Source organism: Symphodus melops, assembly GCF_947650265.1.
Source record: "Symphodus melops genome assembly, chromosome: 17".
Lineage (NCBI taxonomy): Eukaryota > Metazoa > Chordata > Actinopteri > Labriformes > Labridae > Symphodus > Symphodus melops.
The window spans coordinates 6000375-6018181 of NC_136707.1; the positions used below are offsets into that span (position 1 = coordinate 6000375).

Below are 17807 nucleotides of genomic sequence, written 5' to 3' on the forward strand. Positions count from 1 at the left end.
GAGAAAATCTATCTGTCTGAAAAGCCTGCTGGTACTCTAATAGGCTATTCTAAATGACAAAACATAAGCAGAGTTGTTGGAAATAAAGTGTGAAATGTTATATTTAATTAAAGGCAGAATTTCTTTCAATATATCACCTTATTTTGACAGGTGAAAGTATACATTAAATATATTTGTAAACCACATTTTATAATATAATTATATTTTAAATTTACTATTTAGATGCATGTAATTATATCAACATTTTCAGCAGTTATAACTTTAAAAATAGCAGATATTTATATTTTGAAATACAATTCCAGTTACATTTCCAATTCATGATATTTCTTTGGAACTGATTCTTTTTTCTTCATGGTTTTAGTATCTTAACATTTAAGGATATAAACTCTGACAGGTGGCAGCTTGAGGCTCCTCCCAGCTGATCCTCCTCTCTGAGCTCCTGGAAAACCTGTCCTCATTTAACACTCGGCACATCTACAGTGTGTAGGACACAAAAACACATCAGTACATCTTTGCACACACTCAGGAGCCATGGCGGCCCTCATTGCTGCTGGCTCCGTCTTCTTCCCAGGGCTCTTTCTGCTCTCCAAAAAGAGTCTCAAACACATGATGAGATGGAGCGAGGGGGAAGCTGCCATCGTCTCCACACGGTAAGAATACACACGCATACAAAAACATTACCTTGTGGGGACCCTCTTTTTGCTCCTTAATCGATTGTCTGCTTAAAAACATTTACATTGTTTAAACAGTTAAGGTCAAAGTCTCTAATTCTGACCCTGGTCTATGACTGTCAAATATTTTTTTGAGTGTATTATTCACAAAGTCAGACTAGTTCGTGACACTTAAAATCATGCTAAACTAGATCTTGTGTCTGTGAAACAAAACCTCTTAAAAGTGATCTGTACTGGTTTTTTTCCTGCACTCCTGCAACGACTGTTGCTGCAGTGATTTAGAATCCTAATCATGTGATGGCACTGTTAGGCAAACTCCAAAGACACACAGTGATCTTACCTTTCAATTTGAAACCATAAATTGCAAATGGCCTTAAGACAAGTTTAAAAGTGCCTTAAACCTGAAGTAGTTCTGGTGTCCAGCAGTAGGCGACACAAAAAGACTCGAGATAGAGTAAATCAGCCCATTTCCGTCAGTATAAGGTTCAAAGTTGTTTTCAAGTTTACTTGAAAACAACATGATGTTCATGTTAATATTAGTGTCATCAAGCATAAGTAATCAATGAAGCAGTATGCCACTGGTTGTGGGTACACTGTGTATTCGATCTGCAAGTTTCTCAGACCTCATGATGAGTGTGTTGAATATTTTAACTGGTTTGTTCAATGGATGTATTTGTATGTATTTAATAAACTATGTTGTGTCTATAAATTGAAATATCTGCAGAACTAGTATTATTGGACACATGATTGCAGGTTGGGAATGTGTGAAAAACACATGCCAGGCTACACTTTTGTTAGTAACAGAAGGTGAATGTTCTCTTGATGTTTGGTTTAAATGCACTGAAATATTGCCCACTTATCAAGTCTGAAGAAGAGGAACAATGTTAGCGCTTCAAGAGGTAAAAACAAATGTGATGTTTGTCAGGTTTGAGTAAAAATTCAATCAGAGATCTGCAAAAACAGTGGTACTACTCAAATGTTATTTTACTTTCAATGTTGAAATTTAGAACAGATAAACAGAAGACGACTTATAAACCTCCTGAGTATAAACTGACTTTATAAGTAGAGTATTTATTTTTCTTCCTGCTCTCAGACTGGTGTCCTCTGTTCAAGCCATCATGGCCTCCTCAGCTGGATGCATCATCGCCTCATCCTGCAGAGACATCATTCAGGACAGGTGAGCAAATATCATACAGTTCTCTCTATTTTCATCTTATTACTTTTTCATTTTAAAAATACAATTAGGCTCACAAAAATGTTCATCTCTTGAAATTCTAATTACCAGTTCATTTAGTACTAGCATGCAAACTCTGTAAACTATGATGGTGAACATGGGACCATTATGTGTCATTAAAAACATCATATTGTTGTTTAGATGACATTTTAGCCCAGATTTTTTGATCCCCGAACTACTTTTCAAGAAACAAACGCTTCTGTCTACATTTTGTCTCCACACAGTAGACTACTTGAATTTGCTAAAATAACTAACTTTTGGTACGTTTATAAAAAAAAAGTTGAAGCACTCAACAGCACTGTTATTTGTGTAAAGCTACAACAACAGCATGCCTGGAGAACACTCCTAGATCCCTGAAGAACATTAGCATGTTATCTTTGGTATGTTAGCATGTTGACAGTGGCATTTCGCTTTAATACTAATGTAGCAGCCTGAAGAAATGATACATATCTAATTTGATTTTCTTTCTCTCTAGTACCCCTAAAAATGCATAAGACTGGTAGCCTTGTGAGTAGTGCATGCGCCATAGTCCACTTTCTGGTTCCATCCACTGTCCTTTCTCTCAACAAAGGAATAGAAACCCCAAAAAAAACATTTCAAAAAGCTGGAGAATAAATGGAAAATAACCTCCAAACAACCTTCCAAATAATACAGCTCAAATTAAGACGATAAAGAATAAAAAGTGATATCAGTACTTTCTTTGAACAAATAAAAGATTTCTGTAATACACTTGGGCTTCATATATGTGAGTGAAGCAATCCTCAGTCTGTAATCTACTTTAAAATCCGAGCCTAATTCATCTCCAGAGCCAAGCAGCAGTGGAGCTATTTCAGTCTCTGAGTCGGTCACTGAGATCCCTAATCCTCCAAACTGAGGATAATAGGAAGCTAAATTACTAAGAGGAGGAGTGTGAGACAGGAGGGATTGTTTCAGTGAATCCAAGGTTTCCTCTGTCAGCTCCTTCATTTCCCAGTCAAAGTGGAGAGGGGGTTGGCTTGCATTTGTTTATCAAATCACACCACAGACACAAAGCAAACATGCAGAATAGATCTCTGAGAGCAGCAGCTGCACAAAAACTTGACTTTTACTATTGTCTAAATGTTTTTTTAAATAAGTACTGAAAGAATATGCAACACCGATGAAAACATAAGAGAAAAACCCCATGGCAATTTCTTTGAGCCAAAGATTTAAAACACTGGATTTCTCCTCTGAGACTCTCACCATGTCAGTTTATAGTTCATACAGTTAACAGGAGTGTGTTCACTCTGATGTGTTACATTTCAGAATTAAATAACACAGTGGAATAAAACATCTACAAGACAGTTAAATGTGAATAGTTGATATAATTAGTGGACACTGAATTGGCATAGATGTCAATAATTTTAATTGTATGTGTACATGTACCTCGTGCAACCCTGAGCCTTGACAGGCAGTTCATTTTTTAAAGTAGCTCTGTATCATTAAACACTGCCTCTCTCACTTTTTCCTCCCTAACTGTTTCCTCCTCAGACATTGGTTGACCGAAACCTACATTTTATTTGCGACTCCTTACTTTGCCTACGACATCTACGCCATGTTCTTGTGTGACTGGCACAAGCTGCAGGTCAAGGATCACGTGGAGGAGGAGAAGGGTGGGATCCGGTCCACAAGAGCTGCCGTGGTGAGGTACCTACGCCGAGAGCTGCTCATGGTCCTTCATCACATCTTCATGGTGGCCTTCTGCTTCCCCGCCTCTTTGGTAAGGATGACAATTAATATATGTTTTACCTGACCTACACTCTAGTGCCGTCTTAAGAAAGAAATAACCTCTGTTAGCTGAGACTTTTAAGCTCCGCACCACATTTATTGTTTTTTTTAAACATTTAGGAAAAGAATAAAGCTGGTTGACTTAGTGTGTGTGTGTGTGTGTGTGTGTGTGTGTGTGTGTGTGTGTGTGTGTGTGTGTGTGTGTGTGTGTGTGTGTGTGTGTGTGTGTGTGTGTGTGTGTGTGTGTGTGTGTGTGTGTGTGTGTGTGTGTGTGTGTGTGTGTGTGTGTGTGTGTGTGTGTGTGTGTGTGTGTGTGTGTGTGTGTGTGTGTGTGTGTGTGTGTGTGTGTGTGTGTGTGTGTGTGTGTGTGTGTGTGTGTGTGTGTGTGTGTGTGTGTGTGTGTGTGTGTGTGTGTGTGTGTGTGTGTGTGTGTGTGTGTGTGTGTGTGTGTCAGCTGTGGAGGCATGGTAAAGGTGATTACTTTCAGGGCCTATTGTTTCTTGCGGAGCTCAGTACACCGTGCGTCTGCCTGGGAAAAGTCCTCATTCAGGTAATCCAGCTTGTAAACATCCCCCTCTTCCCTCCAGTATATAAACTGTAGACAGAATTTAACATGTACAGAAAAGGTACGTCATTTTATCAACTACTAAAATGTAATGAATGAATCTGATATGTGACAGAGGGCTCCGTATAGTTCTATCCAAACAACATGTCTGTTTCTGCTCTTTATACTAACATCATGTTTTCTATGGAAGACAAAACTGCCAATAAGGAAGAAAAAAATATACTATATAAATATATAAAAATTGTTTTGCAGTTTCAATTTAAATCAATATTTTTTTGATTGTCAACATTTGTTGACTTATAAAACTTAAGATGAAATGATTTTTTTTTCAATTTGATTTATTAACATTTACATTGATTTAAATTTAAAAAAAATGTAAAAATGTATTTTTTATGTTTTTTTATTACTCTTACAGCTATGAAGTTATTGTCACCTCTCACCTATTGACAGCTGGGGTATGCTCCAGCCCCCATGACCCCAAATGAAAAAGCCGTAAGGATAGTTGATCGATGGATGAGGGAAATAGTGATGCTGTGTCAAAAACTTGAATAAATTAGTCACTTTTAAGCTGGAAAGGAATACATACGATTTATTTTAGTTGGTTTTGCCAATAACAAATAGATATAAATCCCACCATCATAAGAACAATACAATTGTTTATCATAGGATGATAAACAATGGTAAAAAAAAAAGAAAAAAAGAAGAAGATGATTTAATTAAGAAAAAACAGATCCCCTTGGGCATGTTATCATGTGAACACCTTGTTCAGTTTAACTTCTTCTTCTTCTTTTTCTTAGTACAGGAAGCAGCACACGCTGCTGCACAAAGTGAATGGAGTCCTCATGCTGCTCACCTTCTTCAGCTGTAGGGTGTTACTCTTCCCATATCTGTACTACGCATACAGCAGGTAACTGGACTGGAAATGTTGTTGCTTTTATCATTAGGTAAAAGGTGGAACAATGTTTTTCTTTTAAGTTAACATTTAAATGAAGGAGTGTTATTTGTTATAAAGTTGTGCACCTTTGTTGATACCTTTAAAATGCACAGAAACTTGGGCATTGCAATGCTGAACATTTCTTGTTAATTCCTGCTGTAAAAACTGGATCTTTGAATGGAGTGTGTGATTTCTAGTGCTTCTGCAGTCAGCCTCAAGTGGACACTCAAGGAACTGCAGGATTTTGTATTTTAACATTGGCATTAAATATAAATAACATTGACACACAATAGTAAAGCTGGTGTGCTTGCTAACATTAGCTTATTAGCGTTAAACACGAAGCAGAATTGTGGAATTTCAAACTGTGTTCACTCGTCATTATGAGTTACTTCATTTCATTTGAGTTAGGTGTAATTTTTATTGTAGGTCTTTTACTTTTATGGGGGTTTATTCCCTTGAACTTTTTGGTATTTTTTAAAGCTTGTGTTATCTTTTAATGTTCTTTTGTGGGTTTTTATTTTTTACTGTGTATTAGTCTGTCAATTAATGTTGACATTGTTTACTCTGTACTCTGAATTTGTTTGGAGCTGTATAAATAGATTTGGTTGATGAGTGAACAGCGACATCTGTTCTGTGTTCCAGGTATGCATCCATCCCACTGTACTCCGTGCCCCTGGTGGCACCCTGGCAGTGCAACCTGGGTTCTGCTCTGCTCTGGCCCCTGCAGCTCTACTGGTTTGCACTGATCTGCAGAGGAGCCCTCCGCCTCTTCATCAGGGGACATTCAAAGTCACCGCAAACGACTTTCAAAGATGAGCACTGCCTGAAACAGAACAACTGTGGTTGTCATCAGGACTAGGGAGAGACGCTGACGCTGGAGGACAGGGAAAACTCACAAAGATCCAAAATCTGATGATGGACTTTCGAACTTCAGCTTAATGAACAGGGAGAAGGTTTAGTTTGATATGGACAAAGTGATGGTCAGAAGACCAACAAAGTAAAGCCATAAGAGCTTGGACTGAGACAGAAAAACATCCAAAATCCATCATGAACAACTTTTCCCAGATGGTGAGATGAATGGAATCTACAACTCAGGACTGTATTGATTCAATGTTTCCACACATCAAGAACTCGGCTATGAATACAAAGCAACATTGTTGAAACCAGGACATTTCCTCTTCAGTGACTGATTCAGCAAGATGGAACACTGTAAATCATGTAAACAGCTGATACTGAAAACTGCATACACAGAAATACACATTTATTTTACTTCATCTTGAAATACATATTTGTGCTGGAATGTCATGCCAAAAAAAAAAAAAAAATCATATACAAAACAACAATAGTCCACCAACATGCAGGAAGGAACTTTTCTATGTATACAGTACATTTTTGATATTTTTAAATCTTCAACACCATCACTTTAAATTTAAGACAAAAACCCAGACCTCTGAGAAGTTTCAGCCCAAATGCATTAACACAGCCAAAATAGTTGAAATAAAGAAAGTGGAGTGGACACAAATGGCCAGGATCAGACATAAGGGTTAAACAGTGTTCAGGGGTCCATTTTTTCCTTTGAATAAAGTTTGTGTATTTAGTTCAGAAAATATAGAATTGTTTCACTTCTTTAACTTTCTAATCTCACTTATAATCTAAATATTGTATATTTAAGTTACAGTTTTCTTTTGTAAACAGTCCCAGAGATCACAGAGTCCGCATCAAAGGACACATTAGTCCACCTCCTCAATGGTGGGCCCCTGGGCTCCGGATCGGGCCTCCTCCCTACAGCTGCTTGCAGGCATTCCTCCCTGATACAACCTGCTCATGATAGGGTTGACCACTTTCTCCAGCTCTTTCTGCTGGTGCTGGTACTCCTCCTTATCAGCCAACTGGTTGTTCTCAAGCCATGTGATGGTCTCGTTGCACTTCTCAATCAGCTGCTTCTGCTCCTCTTCACTAATCTTTCCCTTCAGGTTCTCATCCTGCACACTGCTCTTCACGTTGAAGGCGTAGGACTCCAGGGAGTTTTTGGCAACGATTTTCTCCCTCTGAAGGTCGTCTTCAGCTTTGTATTTGTCAGCATCCTGCACCATCCTTTCGATCTCCTCTTTGCTCAGACGGCCCTTATCGTTGGTGATGGTGATCTTGTTCTCTTTACCCGTGCTTTTGTCCACTGCGGAAACATTCAAAATGCCGTTGGCGTCCACGTCGAATGTGACCTCGATCTGTGGGACTCCTCTTGGAGCAGGAGGGATTCCTGTCAGATCAAACCTGCCCAGCAGGTTGTTGTCCTTGGTCATGGCTCTTTCCCCTTCATAGACCTGGATGAGAACACCAGGCTGGTTGTCGGAGTAAGTGCTGAACACCTGGGTTTGCTTAGTGGGGATTGTGGTGTTGCGTTTTATCAGGGATGTCATGACTCCTCCAGCTGTCTCTATACCCAGGGACAGAGGCGCCACGTCCAGCAGCAGAAGGTCCTGGACGTTCCCAGAGGTGTCACCGGTGAGGATGGCGGCCTGGACAGCTGCACCGTAAGCCACCGCCTCATCTGGGTTGATGCTCTTGTTCAGTTCCCTGCCGTTAAAGAAATCCTGCAGCATTTTCTGGATTTTGGGGATTCGGGTGGAGCCTCCCACCAGGACAATGTCATGGATCTGTGCCTTGTCCATTTTGGCATCCCTCAGGGCTTTCTCCACCGGCTCCAGCGTTCCCCTGAACAGGTCGGAGCACAGCTCCTCAAAGCGAGCTCTGGTGATGGAGGTGTAAAAGTCAATGCCCTCGAACAGAGAATCAATCTCCACGCTGGCCTGGGAGCTGGACGACAGGGTTCTCTTGGCTCTCTCGCAAGCTGTGCGCAGCCTCCTCAAGGCTCTCTTGTTCTGGCTGATGTCCTTCTTGTGTTTCCTCTTGAACTCCTCCACAAAGTGGTTGACCATGCGGTTGTCAAAGTCCTCTCCACCCAGGTGAGTGTCTCCAGCTGTGGATTTGACCTCAAAGATACCTTCTTCAATGGTCATGATGGACACGTCAAAAGTGCCTCCGCCGAGGTCAAAGATCAAGACGTTACGTTCTCCTGACTTGCCTTTGTCCAAGCCGTACGCGATGGCAGCTGCCGTGGGCTCGTTGATGATCCTCAGGACATTCAGTCCTGCGATGACGCCTGCATCTTTAGTCGCCTGCCGCTGAGAGTCGTTGAAGTATGCTGGGACTGTGACGACTGCGTTGGACACCTTTTGACCAAGATAGGCCTCAGCAATCTCCTTCATCTTCACCAGGACCATGGAGGAAATCTCCTCAGGGGAGAAGACTTTGGCCTCCCCTTTGTACTCAACCTGAATTTTGGGCTTCCCTCCATCTCCGACCACATTGAAGGGCCAGTGCTTCATGTCAGCCTGCACCACTGGATCATCTATTTTTCTTCCAATCAGTCTCTTGGCATCAAACACAGTGTTGCTGGGGTTCAGAGCCACCTGGTTCTTTGCTGCATCCCCAATGAGCCTCTCTGTGTCAGTGAATGCCACATAGCTGGGGGTGGTCCTGTTTCCCTGGTCGTTGGCGATGATTTCTACTTTTCCATGCTGGAAAACTCCAACACAGGAGTAGGTGGTACCCAGGTCGATACCAATTGCTACACCCTTAGCTGGTGACATCTTGATTGTTTTCTAAAAATGCAAAGACAAAAAACATAGAAAAGAAGTTTAAAAGCACATAGTTTCTTAGTCCTCAATTATACACTTGCCAATAATACAAAGGAACTACCAGCCCTGCAATTTAAAGCCACATTAACATCAAGTGACAAGCCATCAGACAATATGGATGTGAAAAGAAATCTTGCAATTAACAAGGAAATATTTTATTTAGTTTTTTTGACTGAACTAAAAAGATTTTAAAAAATTGTTTTTTTTTTTTAAGTAGTCTTTGTCTTCCAACCAAAAGATGGAATCAAATTAAAAATGAATTTCATCTGTAATATGTGAACCATGTATTAAAACAAATAATGATTTTGGATCAAAAACTTTTAAAATACTTAATGAAACTGATACATTTTTAACGTTAAACTACATTTATATTTAACAGTTTGACAGTCTTAAAATGTTAAAAGAACTGGAGTAGCAATACACGGCGAATTTGTACATCTCAGATAACTTTTAAAGAATTTCAGTTCAAACAGTTCAAACCAACAGACAATGATGATATCGCATTAAATATATTCTTAAATACAGCGTACTTACCCTGACTAAAAGATGACAAAGGAGGGAGGGGAAAACAAGTGTTGTTCAGCTGTGTCCTTCTCGTCAGTGTGTCTGGTAGTCTTGGTTTGTTCAAATCAACCGTTATCTTTATTTATATGTTTCTCGCTCCCTTCTAGCGATTTCTCGAGCGTTCCCTCGTAGTCGTCCAATCAAAGAAGCTCGACGTGATGACGTCACCCGGAAGGTGGTGCCAGAAGTTTCTACAAGTTTCTTGTAAGTTCTGTTGTGCGCGCTGAGAAACAGCTGGAACAAATTCTTTGATCAAATATATATCTATATATTTACGTCAGCTCAACTTACTTTACACACTGACTCTCACAATGGCTACTGTCCTTTCTTTCATTTTGCCAGCTGTACCTCAACTTTAGACCAGTGGAGTATTTTGTCTGACGTTGAAACGAAAAATCTTTGTCCCCATGGTCTTTCATGATCATTCTTATTATGGTCATAGACAAATAATCATACATTTTTACATTTATGAGTTTTATTATTAAGAAGAAACGACGCGTAAAATAGGATAGGATAGGATATAACTTTATTGATCCCCAATGGGGAAATTCGGGCGTTACAGCAGCAGCAGCAGTGCAGAATCAAAAACAAAAGTCAAAATCGAATAAAAAAGTAACAACATAAGCATAAATACAATCCAGGTAGTAATGGGGGGATATATACAGAGGACTATAGCACGGTGGACTCAGCAGGGCAATGGAAAAGATATTAATAATACTGTGCAGTGAATGGCATGTTAAAGTGACCAGTGAAAGAATTTAAAGTGGCATTGTGATCAGAGGGTTATGTAAACAGTATTGACTGTTATAAGCATAATAAATATAGTGCAGTTTGACTGGAGTATAGATATATAGTTATAATAATATAAGAGTGTATTGTAATAATGTAATATATAATATAGATAGTATAGTATAGATATAATATAATAATAAAGGTAACATAAAAACATTCTAATAATATTGTATACTATATATAAGGAGAATATATATAAATACAGGCTAGCTCCTGCTGTTGTACAGCCTGATTGCTGTGGGGACGAATGAGCGTCTGAAGCGTTCTGTTTTGCTCCTGGGGGGGAGGAGGCGTTGGCTGAAGGAGCTGCTCATCTCCCACAGCTCGTCATGGAGAGGGTGAGAGGAGTTATCCAGGATGGATATGATTTTGTCCTTCATCCTCCTCTCAGCCACTGTCTCCAGAGTCTCCAGTTCCAGACCAACGACAGAGCGGGCCTTCTTAACCAGTTTATTAATCCTGTTTGCCTCACCAGCCTTGATGCCCCCCCACCAGCACACCACAGCAAAGAAGAGTGTGCTGGCCACCACAGACTGGTAGAAGGCCTTGAGGAGTCTGTCGCAGACACTGAAAGACCTGAGTCTCCTCAGGAAGAACAGCCTGCTCTGTCCTTTCCTGAAGATGACTTCAGTGTTATGGGACCAGTCCAGCTTGTTGTTAATGTGAACCCCAAGGTACTTGTAGGAGTCCACCCTCTCCACTTCCTCCCCCTGAATGATGACTGGGGCAGGGGGGCACCTCTTCCTCCTGTAGTCCACTACCACCTCCTTTGTTTTGGCGATGTTGAGCTTCAGATGGTTGTTGTTGCACCATGTGACGAAGCTCTCGATCAGACCTCTGTACTCGTCCTCGTTGCCATCAGTGATGCGGCCCACGATGGAGGAGTCGTCAGAAAACTTTTGGAGGTGGCAGGAACCAGAGTTAAACCTGAAGTCTGAGGTGAAGAGAGTGAACAGAAAGGGTGCCAGAACAGTTCCTTGGGGTACTCCAGTGTTGCTCATCACCACATCAGAGACACAGCCGTCCACTCGGACGTACTGTGGTCGGCCAGTGAGGTAGTTGTAGATCCAGGCTGTGGTGTCAGGGTGCAGATGAATATCCAGCAGTTTTTCCCTCAGGAGGCCGGGCTGGATGGTATTAAAAGCACTGGAGAAGTCAAAGAACATGACTCTCACAGTGCTTCCCTGCTTCTCCAGGTGTGACAGGGCTTTATGGGTCAGGAAGATGATGGCATCCTCCACGCCGATGAGCCGCTGGTAAGCAAACTGCAGTGGATCTATGAAAGCAGTGAGCAGGGTCTTTAGCTGCTGGAGAACCAGCCTCTCAAATGTCTTCATGACATGTGACGTGAGTGCCACAGGCCTGTAGTCATTAAGAGAGCTGGGACGACCAGTCTTAGGAACTGGTACAATGCAGGAGGTCTTCCACAGGTCAGGCACCAACATCAGCCTGAGGGAGAGGTTGAAGAGGTGCCGAAAGATTCCTGCGAGCTGCCTAGCACACACCTTGAGGATCCTGGGGCTGATGTTGTCTGGTCCACTGGCTTTTGTTATGCAGAGCTTGGAGAACTGTCGTTGTACCAAAATAAGCTAGTCTGCAACAGCCTATATATGGTCTTGGTTTGTCAAGTTATCATAATGAAAGCGTCAGAGCAGATTTTATGAGAGTTGGTTAAATATACTACAAAAATGAAATTAAAATAATTACACTATTGATAATAATAATAATAATAATAATGATTATTCTAACTTTATTTATATAGCACCTTTAAACACCATTGGTGACAAAGTGTTTTGACAGACTAAGCAATTCAGGACATATACCTGAACATACTGCAAAATGATGTAATGTTTTGAGGAGGTCATTTTTAGCATGTGAGTTTAAACAACAGTTTTTGACCCCGGACCCATCTAACTATTTCCTCTTGCTCAGCGGAGACAGTGTCACATCTGAAGGTATAGTTAAGAATTGAACATTTACAGACAAACATAATTTTGACAGACAATTTATAAGCCACAAAAAAGTTGTGCACAAATGGAAATAAGTTAAATGGGCGCACATTAAAGGTTGCATGAGAGATCTTAAGAAAAAAAAAACAGAAATGTCTTTATCACTGAAAAAATCATGAATAAAAACAAGGAAGTGTGTCTCCTTTGGACTAAAATAGAATCTCCTTTAGTAGTGATACGCTTAAATCAATGTGATGAAGGCCAGTAATAGCGTTTTATTAAGAGCCTGAAATACTGACCAAAGCATAATTTTAACATAAACATGTTGATTAACAAAAGAAAATTGAAGTAATTTCGGGAATGTGTGCCTTGAATTGTGTACTAGGTGTTAAAAACTCAAAAAATATTGGCCATAGGCTTATTAATGCTGGTTGGCCAGTAGGTGGTGCCAAGCTCCTGTAGAATGAAGAGGAAAGAGGTTGTGTGGGGCGGAACAACAGAGGACAGGGAAGAGGTTTAAGTAATATTTGTTTTATGAATAAGGATTTTCATTTAAAAACTTTTGGGTGAAGTCACATTGTTTTATCCTGTCAATGTTTTTTTGTTTTTTTGACACAGACAGATAACCTTTACAATTTAGGTGGTTTATATTTAAAGGTCATGGTCATACAAAATATTAACCATGTTTTTCTTACACTTATATGTGTCCCTAGCCTGTCTTTAAACTCCCAATTAAGGGAAAAGTCAATCCTGTCTGTCTTCTGCCTGCTCCACTTTTCAGAAAGTGTCCACTCAAACAGGCCTTTTTAAGATTTTCCCTTTGGTCCCGTATACCTTGGGCCCCAAACAGCCTGTATTTTGGCCTGTAGGTTTTGTATGAGGTGTTGCCATAAACTAATCACAACAGTAGCACTATGCACCTGTCAGTGAACAGTCACGCCTCCTGTGAGGGTTGTACTGTTCCTTTAGTTATCTCATCCCTCAGTCTGAAGAACTGAACCATGGAGCTCAAACTATTTGTTTTTGGTGTCCTGCTTGTGGCCTTAACAGTAACAGGTAAGTGCTGTAAAATAATGTATAAGAATTGTTAAAATATTGATAATATCATTGCTCTATTTCTCTATTTTTGTTCTCTGTGATTAATTGATAATGTTCATATCAGGATGTATGATTGTGGGTCTATTTGACAGTTTAAAGTATCATCATGAAAGATCATGAAGAAAAAAGTTTTTTTTAATGTCAGTTAAATCTCCACTTGTCTAAAATTTGAGTTAAAGCTGGCAAAATGAAAGAAAAGACAATTTCGGTATCAGTAGTCATTCCTGAAGGGGTCATGCGACATGAAAATCCTGAACAGCCAGTTTGACAGTAAGTGTGTTTACAATAAAGGTCCTGTTGAGTCAGAGAATGTAATGCAAAGTTCACTGGAGTCTAACACATTACAACATTCTATATGACATGATCGATGCTTGAGCCATAAACATTCCAGCAAGGAACAACGACAACCTATTTATATAATCATATATTAATTATTTTTCATATATATATACATGTATTTTTTTTTTTATCTTCTACTTCATCTAAAATCTAATCTTGGAAACCAAGGGATGGTCAGTAATTATTAGGCTATTTACATTGACTCCATGCCACAAATGCCTACAAGGACGAAAGGGGAAACCAGTCTGTTTAGTTTTTTCAAACAACTTATTGCAAAAGAATACGATTGTCGTACCTTAGCTGCATAGTAATGATCTGTGTGTCAAAGAATTTTCCAATCACAGGTGACTCATTGTATTGTTCTTTGTCTCTCCAACAGAAAGCAACGCTCAGCTTGATGGTGAGTCGCGTTTCTTATTCTTTATTTGTTTCCTTTAATCTCATGACAAAGGATCAAAGATTTCCAACAGGTTTCAGAACTGATCCCCAAACCTTTGACATTTTTGAAGCTGAGTTCAATCCTAAATATCCTGAGAATACATTAAGCCTACTAAAAGTGTCAGGGTGACAGTGAAATGATTTCTTCACAAAAGTCATTTGATGTAAATGCTCTACTCAAGGTGAATCAGGATGAACTTGAAGGATCTTTTTACTTCTTAATGTGCTTACACGAGTGCAGAACTTCCAAGCAAATTTCTTCAAATTGCCTCAACAGAAATAAAAAATAAAAAAACTTTGAAAGTCAATGTTGATAGATTGTCCAGGTACTTCAAACAAGAGACTAAGGGTACAGAGACAGACATGCTTAAGAGTACCTTAAAACAAAAACAAAGGGGTACCTTGACAAATACTGCAGAGAATCTCAAAGGATGATAATGTGCATCTTTGACAATGGAAAAAAGTCTACCACAGATCAGACACTAATCAAGAGCTCAGCTTCCTACAGCCCTATGTTCCACATAATCCCCTAACCACTGCGGGAACATAGGACTGTAGTACTATTATGTGGTTAATTGATCACATTTGAATCTTTTCCTCCTGCAGTTTGTGGCATTGCTCCACTTAACCAGAACAACAGGATCGTTGGAGGTGAAAATGCTGCTGCGGGAGCGTGGCCTTGGCAGGCCAGTCTGCATAGAAGCGGTAGTCACTTCTGTGGAGGTTCACTGATCAACAAGAAATGGGTGCTTTCTGCAGCTCACTGTTTCTCTAGGTGAGCTCTGACTCTGTCACATGACTCAGAAAAAAAACAAAAACATTTTTAAGAAAAATATGAATTCCAATAAAACTGTAAGAAAAGGGTATTGGTAAATGTTTATTTTGCTTTCACTAACATCCACAACAAACGTCTACTGTCTTCTCAGCACGAGCACTTTTAACCTAGTTGTGTACCTTGGACGTGAAAACCAACAGTTTCTGAACTTCAACCAAGTGTCCCGAACTGTGATCCAGATCATCAACCACCCGGACTATGATGTCTCCCCCAACGACAGTGACATGTCTCTGCTTGAGCTTTCATCAGAGGTGACATTCACAGATTACATCAAACCTGTGTGCCTTGCAGCGAGCGACAGCGTGTTCGACGCCGGAACAGCTTGTTGGGTTACTGGATGGGGAACCATCCAAAGTGACGGTAAAAATTTAGTAACTGTTTTGCAGTAATTATTAATAATGAATCATTTAAATGAAGTGATTGGTGTTCAATATGGATCTTTGCACACAATTACACCAAAAGACAGCAACAACCAGAGGCCCAACAGAAGAATGCACAAAAACATGACACCATTAAAAGCCAGTAGAGTTTAAAAGTACATTGTTGGAGTTCTCTGTATTGTCTGATTGGGGTCATTTTTTAGAAGAAAATATTAACAAACACCATTGAAACTTTTTGTTTAGTCTTTAGTCTTTATCAAGCAATGAAAACATTTAGATCTAACAAATGTCTTTTCTTTTGCAGTTCCCCTTGGTTTCCCTCAGACACTTCAGGAGGTTAGCATTCCCATTGTGTCCAACTCTCGGTGTAGCCAGTCCTACTCGTCAATCACCAGCAACATGATCTGTGCCGGACTGGAGGAGGGAGGAAAGGACTCCTGTCAGGTTAGTCTGTCTGCAAAAGACTCCCAACATCATCCTAAATCCCTCACCAACTACCTCCTGCATTGAAAATGTAATGTCAGTCCAATAATGTAATCAAGAAATTATAGTTAAAGGTAAAATGTGAAGGTTTCCCAAAATGTTTGCTAAATAAATTGATGACACTGGGAGCTGCAAAGTGAGCATCTTGGTTGGTCGCTCTGTAGTCATGATAGAGCAAGCAGTGACATAATAAATGTTTGAATAAACATGAAGGAGTCATAATATGTAATATACCTCTTTTGATAATTTTTTATGTTTCCCACCCTAGATGGGGTTTTTTTTTCCCCCTGGTAATTTGCAGTGAACAAGGTTTTATCTTAATCTACCATTTCAGTTTTGTATTGGGAGGCTGACAAAGAGGGGGAGTTGGTTGGAATATCTTCTGTTGAGAGTCGTTGTCATCTCGGTTGTCTATCAGATAGATAGATAGATACTTTATTGATCCCGAGGGAAATTCAAGAATATCATCATTTTTTGGAGTTTTGTTGGAAATTATTCTCTCAGTATATTGTTTGATAAATCAAAAAACATATCTTGGCTTTGTCTATTTATTTAGTCAAACTGAGTCAAAGTTACATATCCACTCAGTCTCTGTGCAGCTTACTCAGTCATAGCTCTTGAGCTGTGAGCTATACCTTTTATATTTTCTGAAATTAGGCTATAATCTGTTCACAGATTGACAGTACATGACATTATTAATTAAAAATTACTACACATTTTGAAGCATGTTTTTAAACTCTACATTGTAGGAAAAAGTGTGTTTGAATTTGTTTGAATGTCTGTTGTCTTGTGTTTTAATCAACCTCTTGCAGGGGGATTCTGGTGGCCCACTTGTGTGTAAAACTGGTTCTATCTGGGTCGAGGGTGGAGTAGTGAGTTTTGGAAGAGGCTGTGCTTTAGCCAGCTTCCCTGGAGTCTATGCCCGGGTGTCCCAGTTTCAGATATGGATCAACGGCCATGTCAGCGGCAGTGGCGAGCCAGGCTTTGTCACCTTCAGAGGAGGGAACAATTCATCTGGTTCAACTTCTGGAACAGCTCATCTGATTTCCTTCTCGGCTCCTCTGCTGCTCTCTATCTTACCTGCTCTCTTCTCTATCTTAGTTCTTTCATAGAATTGTTAATAACAAGTAAAATATTATAGAATATTAGAGGTACCAACACCAATGATCTCTGAGAGAAAAGAAGGGAGGGCAGAGAGATTTGGACCTATTTAATTACAGTACACGTGTTTCTGCACTCAATGCTATGAGATTATTCAGTCAGATTCATGTGTCATTCTCTATCTGCCAGTTCATCACTTTGGATCTACAGTGTTGTGTGTGCTTACAAAATAAAGTTGAGTTGATTAATTCAGGTTCTAATGGTATCATCAGTTTAGGAGCCAGTGCCTCTATAGGTCTTAAAGTCTACACGAGTTAAGCGATATTTAAAAGCTAAGGGCTGCAACTCAGGATCTTGGAAGTGTTGATTTTTTGGATGACTTATTTGTTCATGAATGTGGAGTTGTTGTTTTTTCACAAGTATTGCAAAAAAAATAAGAGCTTTATATTGACTGAAAGCCTGTTAATGACAACAAGAAGCCAATTTTTATAATAAAAAAACACACACAAAAATAAACTAGCCAGCATCTCTTTTAAAAGACTTTCAGTAAAACATTGAGTGTATAAACATTGAAGAATTCTTTGAATAATCTTATTAACAAATAAGTTTTCCTGCATAAATCTGTCTGTAATTGTGTATTTAAGTAATTGTGAAAAACAGAAAGTTACTTTGTGTATGATTATGTGATGTAGGAGGAGCAACAGTGGAAATGTTATAGCCTATAGACTTGTACTCCTCTGTACTGAAACTGTAACACCTTTCAGTGATTTGTACTTCAACGTGGCTCAAGTATGTAAAGTTGCTGAGCTACATTTTTAAAGTGCTGCTATATGTTTGTTTAAAAGTAGGTGACGCCCTTTGAACAAAGCAAATCAAACCTGTATATCTCTTCTTTTGATTGCTCACAGGTTCTGTATGATTAATAATACTCTGTACTGATCATGTATAATAAAATAAGACGTTCAGCATCAGGAGCGTGC

The 17807-nt window shown here is 39.6% G+C and overlaps 3 protein-coding genes across 3 annotated transcripts; 2 read left to right on the top strand and 1 right to left on the bottom strand.

Moving 5' to 3' along the window:
• Window positions 1-471: 471 nt before the first annotated feature.
• Window positions 472-6757, top strand: tlcd3ba (TLC domain containing 3Ba). The gene is made up of 6 exons (XM_079365895.1): window positions 472-650; window positions 1765-1848; window positions 3415-3643; window positions 4106-4201; window positions 5014-5123; window positions 5793-6757. Exons 1-6 carry the CDS (start codon window positions 532-534, stop codon window positions 6007-6009), a joined length of 855 nt encoding a protein of 284 aa, XP_079222021.1. The 5' UTR covers window positions 472-531; the 3' UTR covers window positions 6010-6757.
• LOC306837989 (heat shock 70 kDa protein 1-like) lies at window positions 6381-9539 on the bottom strand. The gene is made up of 2 exons (XM_079365890.1): window positions 9383-9539; window positions 6381-8812 (listed from the first exon to the last, which is right to left on the bottom strand). Exon 2 carries the CDS (start codon window positions 8798-8800, stop codon window positions 6881-6883), a length of 1920 nt encoding a protein of 639 aa, XP_079222016.1. The 5' UTR covers window positions 8801-8812; window positions 9383-9539; the 3' UTR covers window positions 6381-6880.
• A 3614-nt stretch (window positions 9540-13153) lies between these two features.
• Window positions 13154-17785, top strand: LOC306837992 (trypsin-like). The gene is made up of 6 exons (XM_079365894.1): window positions 13154-13209; window positions 13970-13990; window positions 14635-14803; window positions 14955-15223; window positions 15548-15687; window positions 16539-17785. The coding sequence occupies exons 1-6, from the start codon at window positions 13155-13157 to the stop codon at window positions 16836-16838; spliced, it is 954 nt and encodes a 317-aa protein (XP_079222020.1). The 5' UTR covers window position 13154; the 3' UTR covers window positions 16839-17785.
• Window positions 17786-17807: the final 22 nt, after the last annotated feature.

What these genes read in the sequence shown, in the direction of transcription:
- LOC306837992 (XM_079365894.1), top strand. Translation starts at nt 13,155, where the DNA reads ATGGAGCTCAAACTATTTGTTTTTGGTGTCCTGCTTGTGGCCTTAACA. An exon ending in GCAGCTCACTGTTTCTCTAG is followed by an intron (nt 14,804 to 14,954) that starts GTGAGCTCTGAC and finishes CTGTCTTCTCAG; the next exon opens with CACGAGCACTTTTAACCTAG. An exon ending in GGGAACCATCCAAAGTGACG is followed by an intron (nt 15,224 to 15,547) that starts GTAAAAATTTAG and finishes TTTCTTTTGCAG; the next exon opens with TTCCCCTTGGTTTCCCTCAG.
- LOC306837989 (XM_079365890.1), bottom strand. Translation starts at nt 8,800, where the DNA reads ATGTCACCAGCTAAGGGTGTAGCAATTGGTATCGACCTGGGTACCACC.
- tlcd3ba (XM_079365895.1), top strand. Translation starts at nt 532, where the DNA reads ATGGCGGCCCTCATTGCTGCTGGCTCCGTCTTCTTCCCAGGGCTCTTT. An exon ending in GCTGCCATCGTCTCCACACG is followed by an intron (nt 651 to 1,764) that starts GTAAGAATACAC and finishes TCCTGCTCTCAG; the next exon opens with ACTGGTGTCCTCTGTTCAAG. An exon ending in CTGTACTACGCATACAGCAG is followed by an intron (nt 5,124 to 5,792) that starts GTAACTGGACTG and finishes TCTGTGTTCCAG; the next exon opens with GTATGCATCCATCCCACTGT.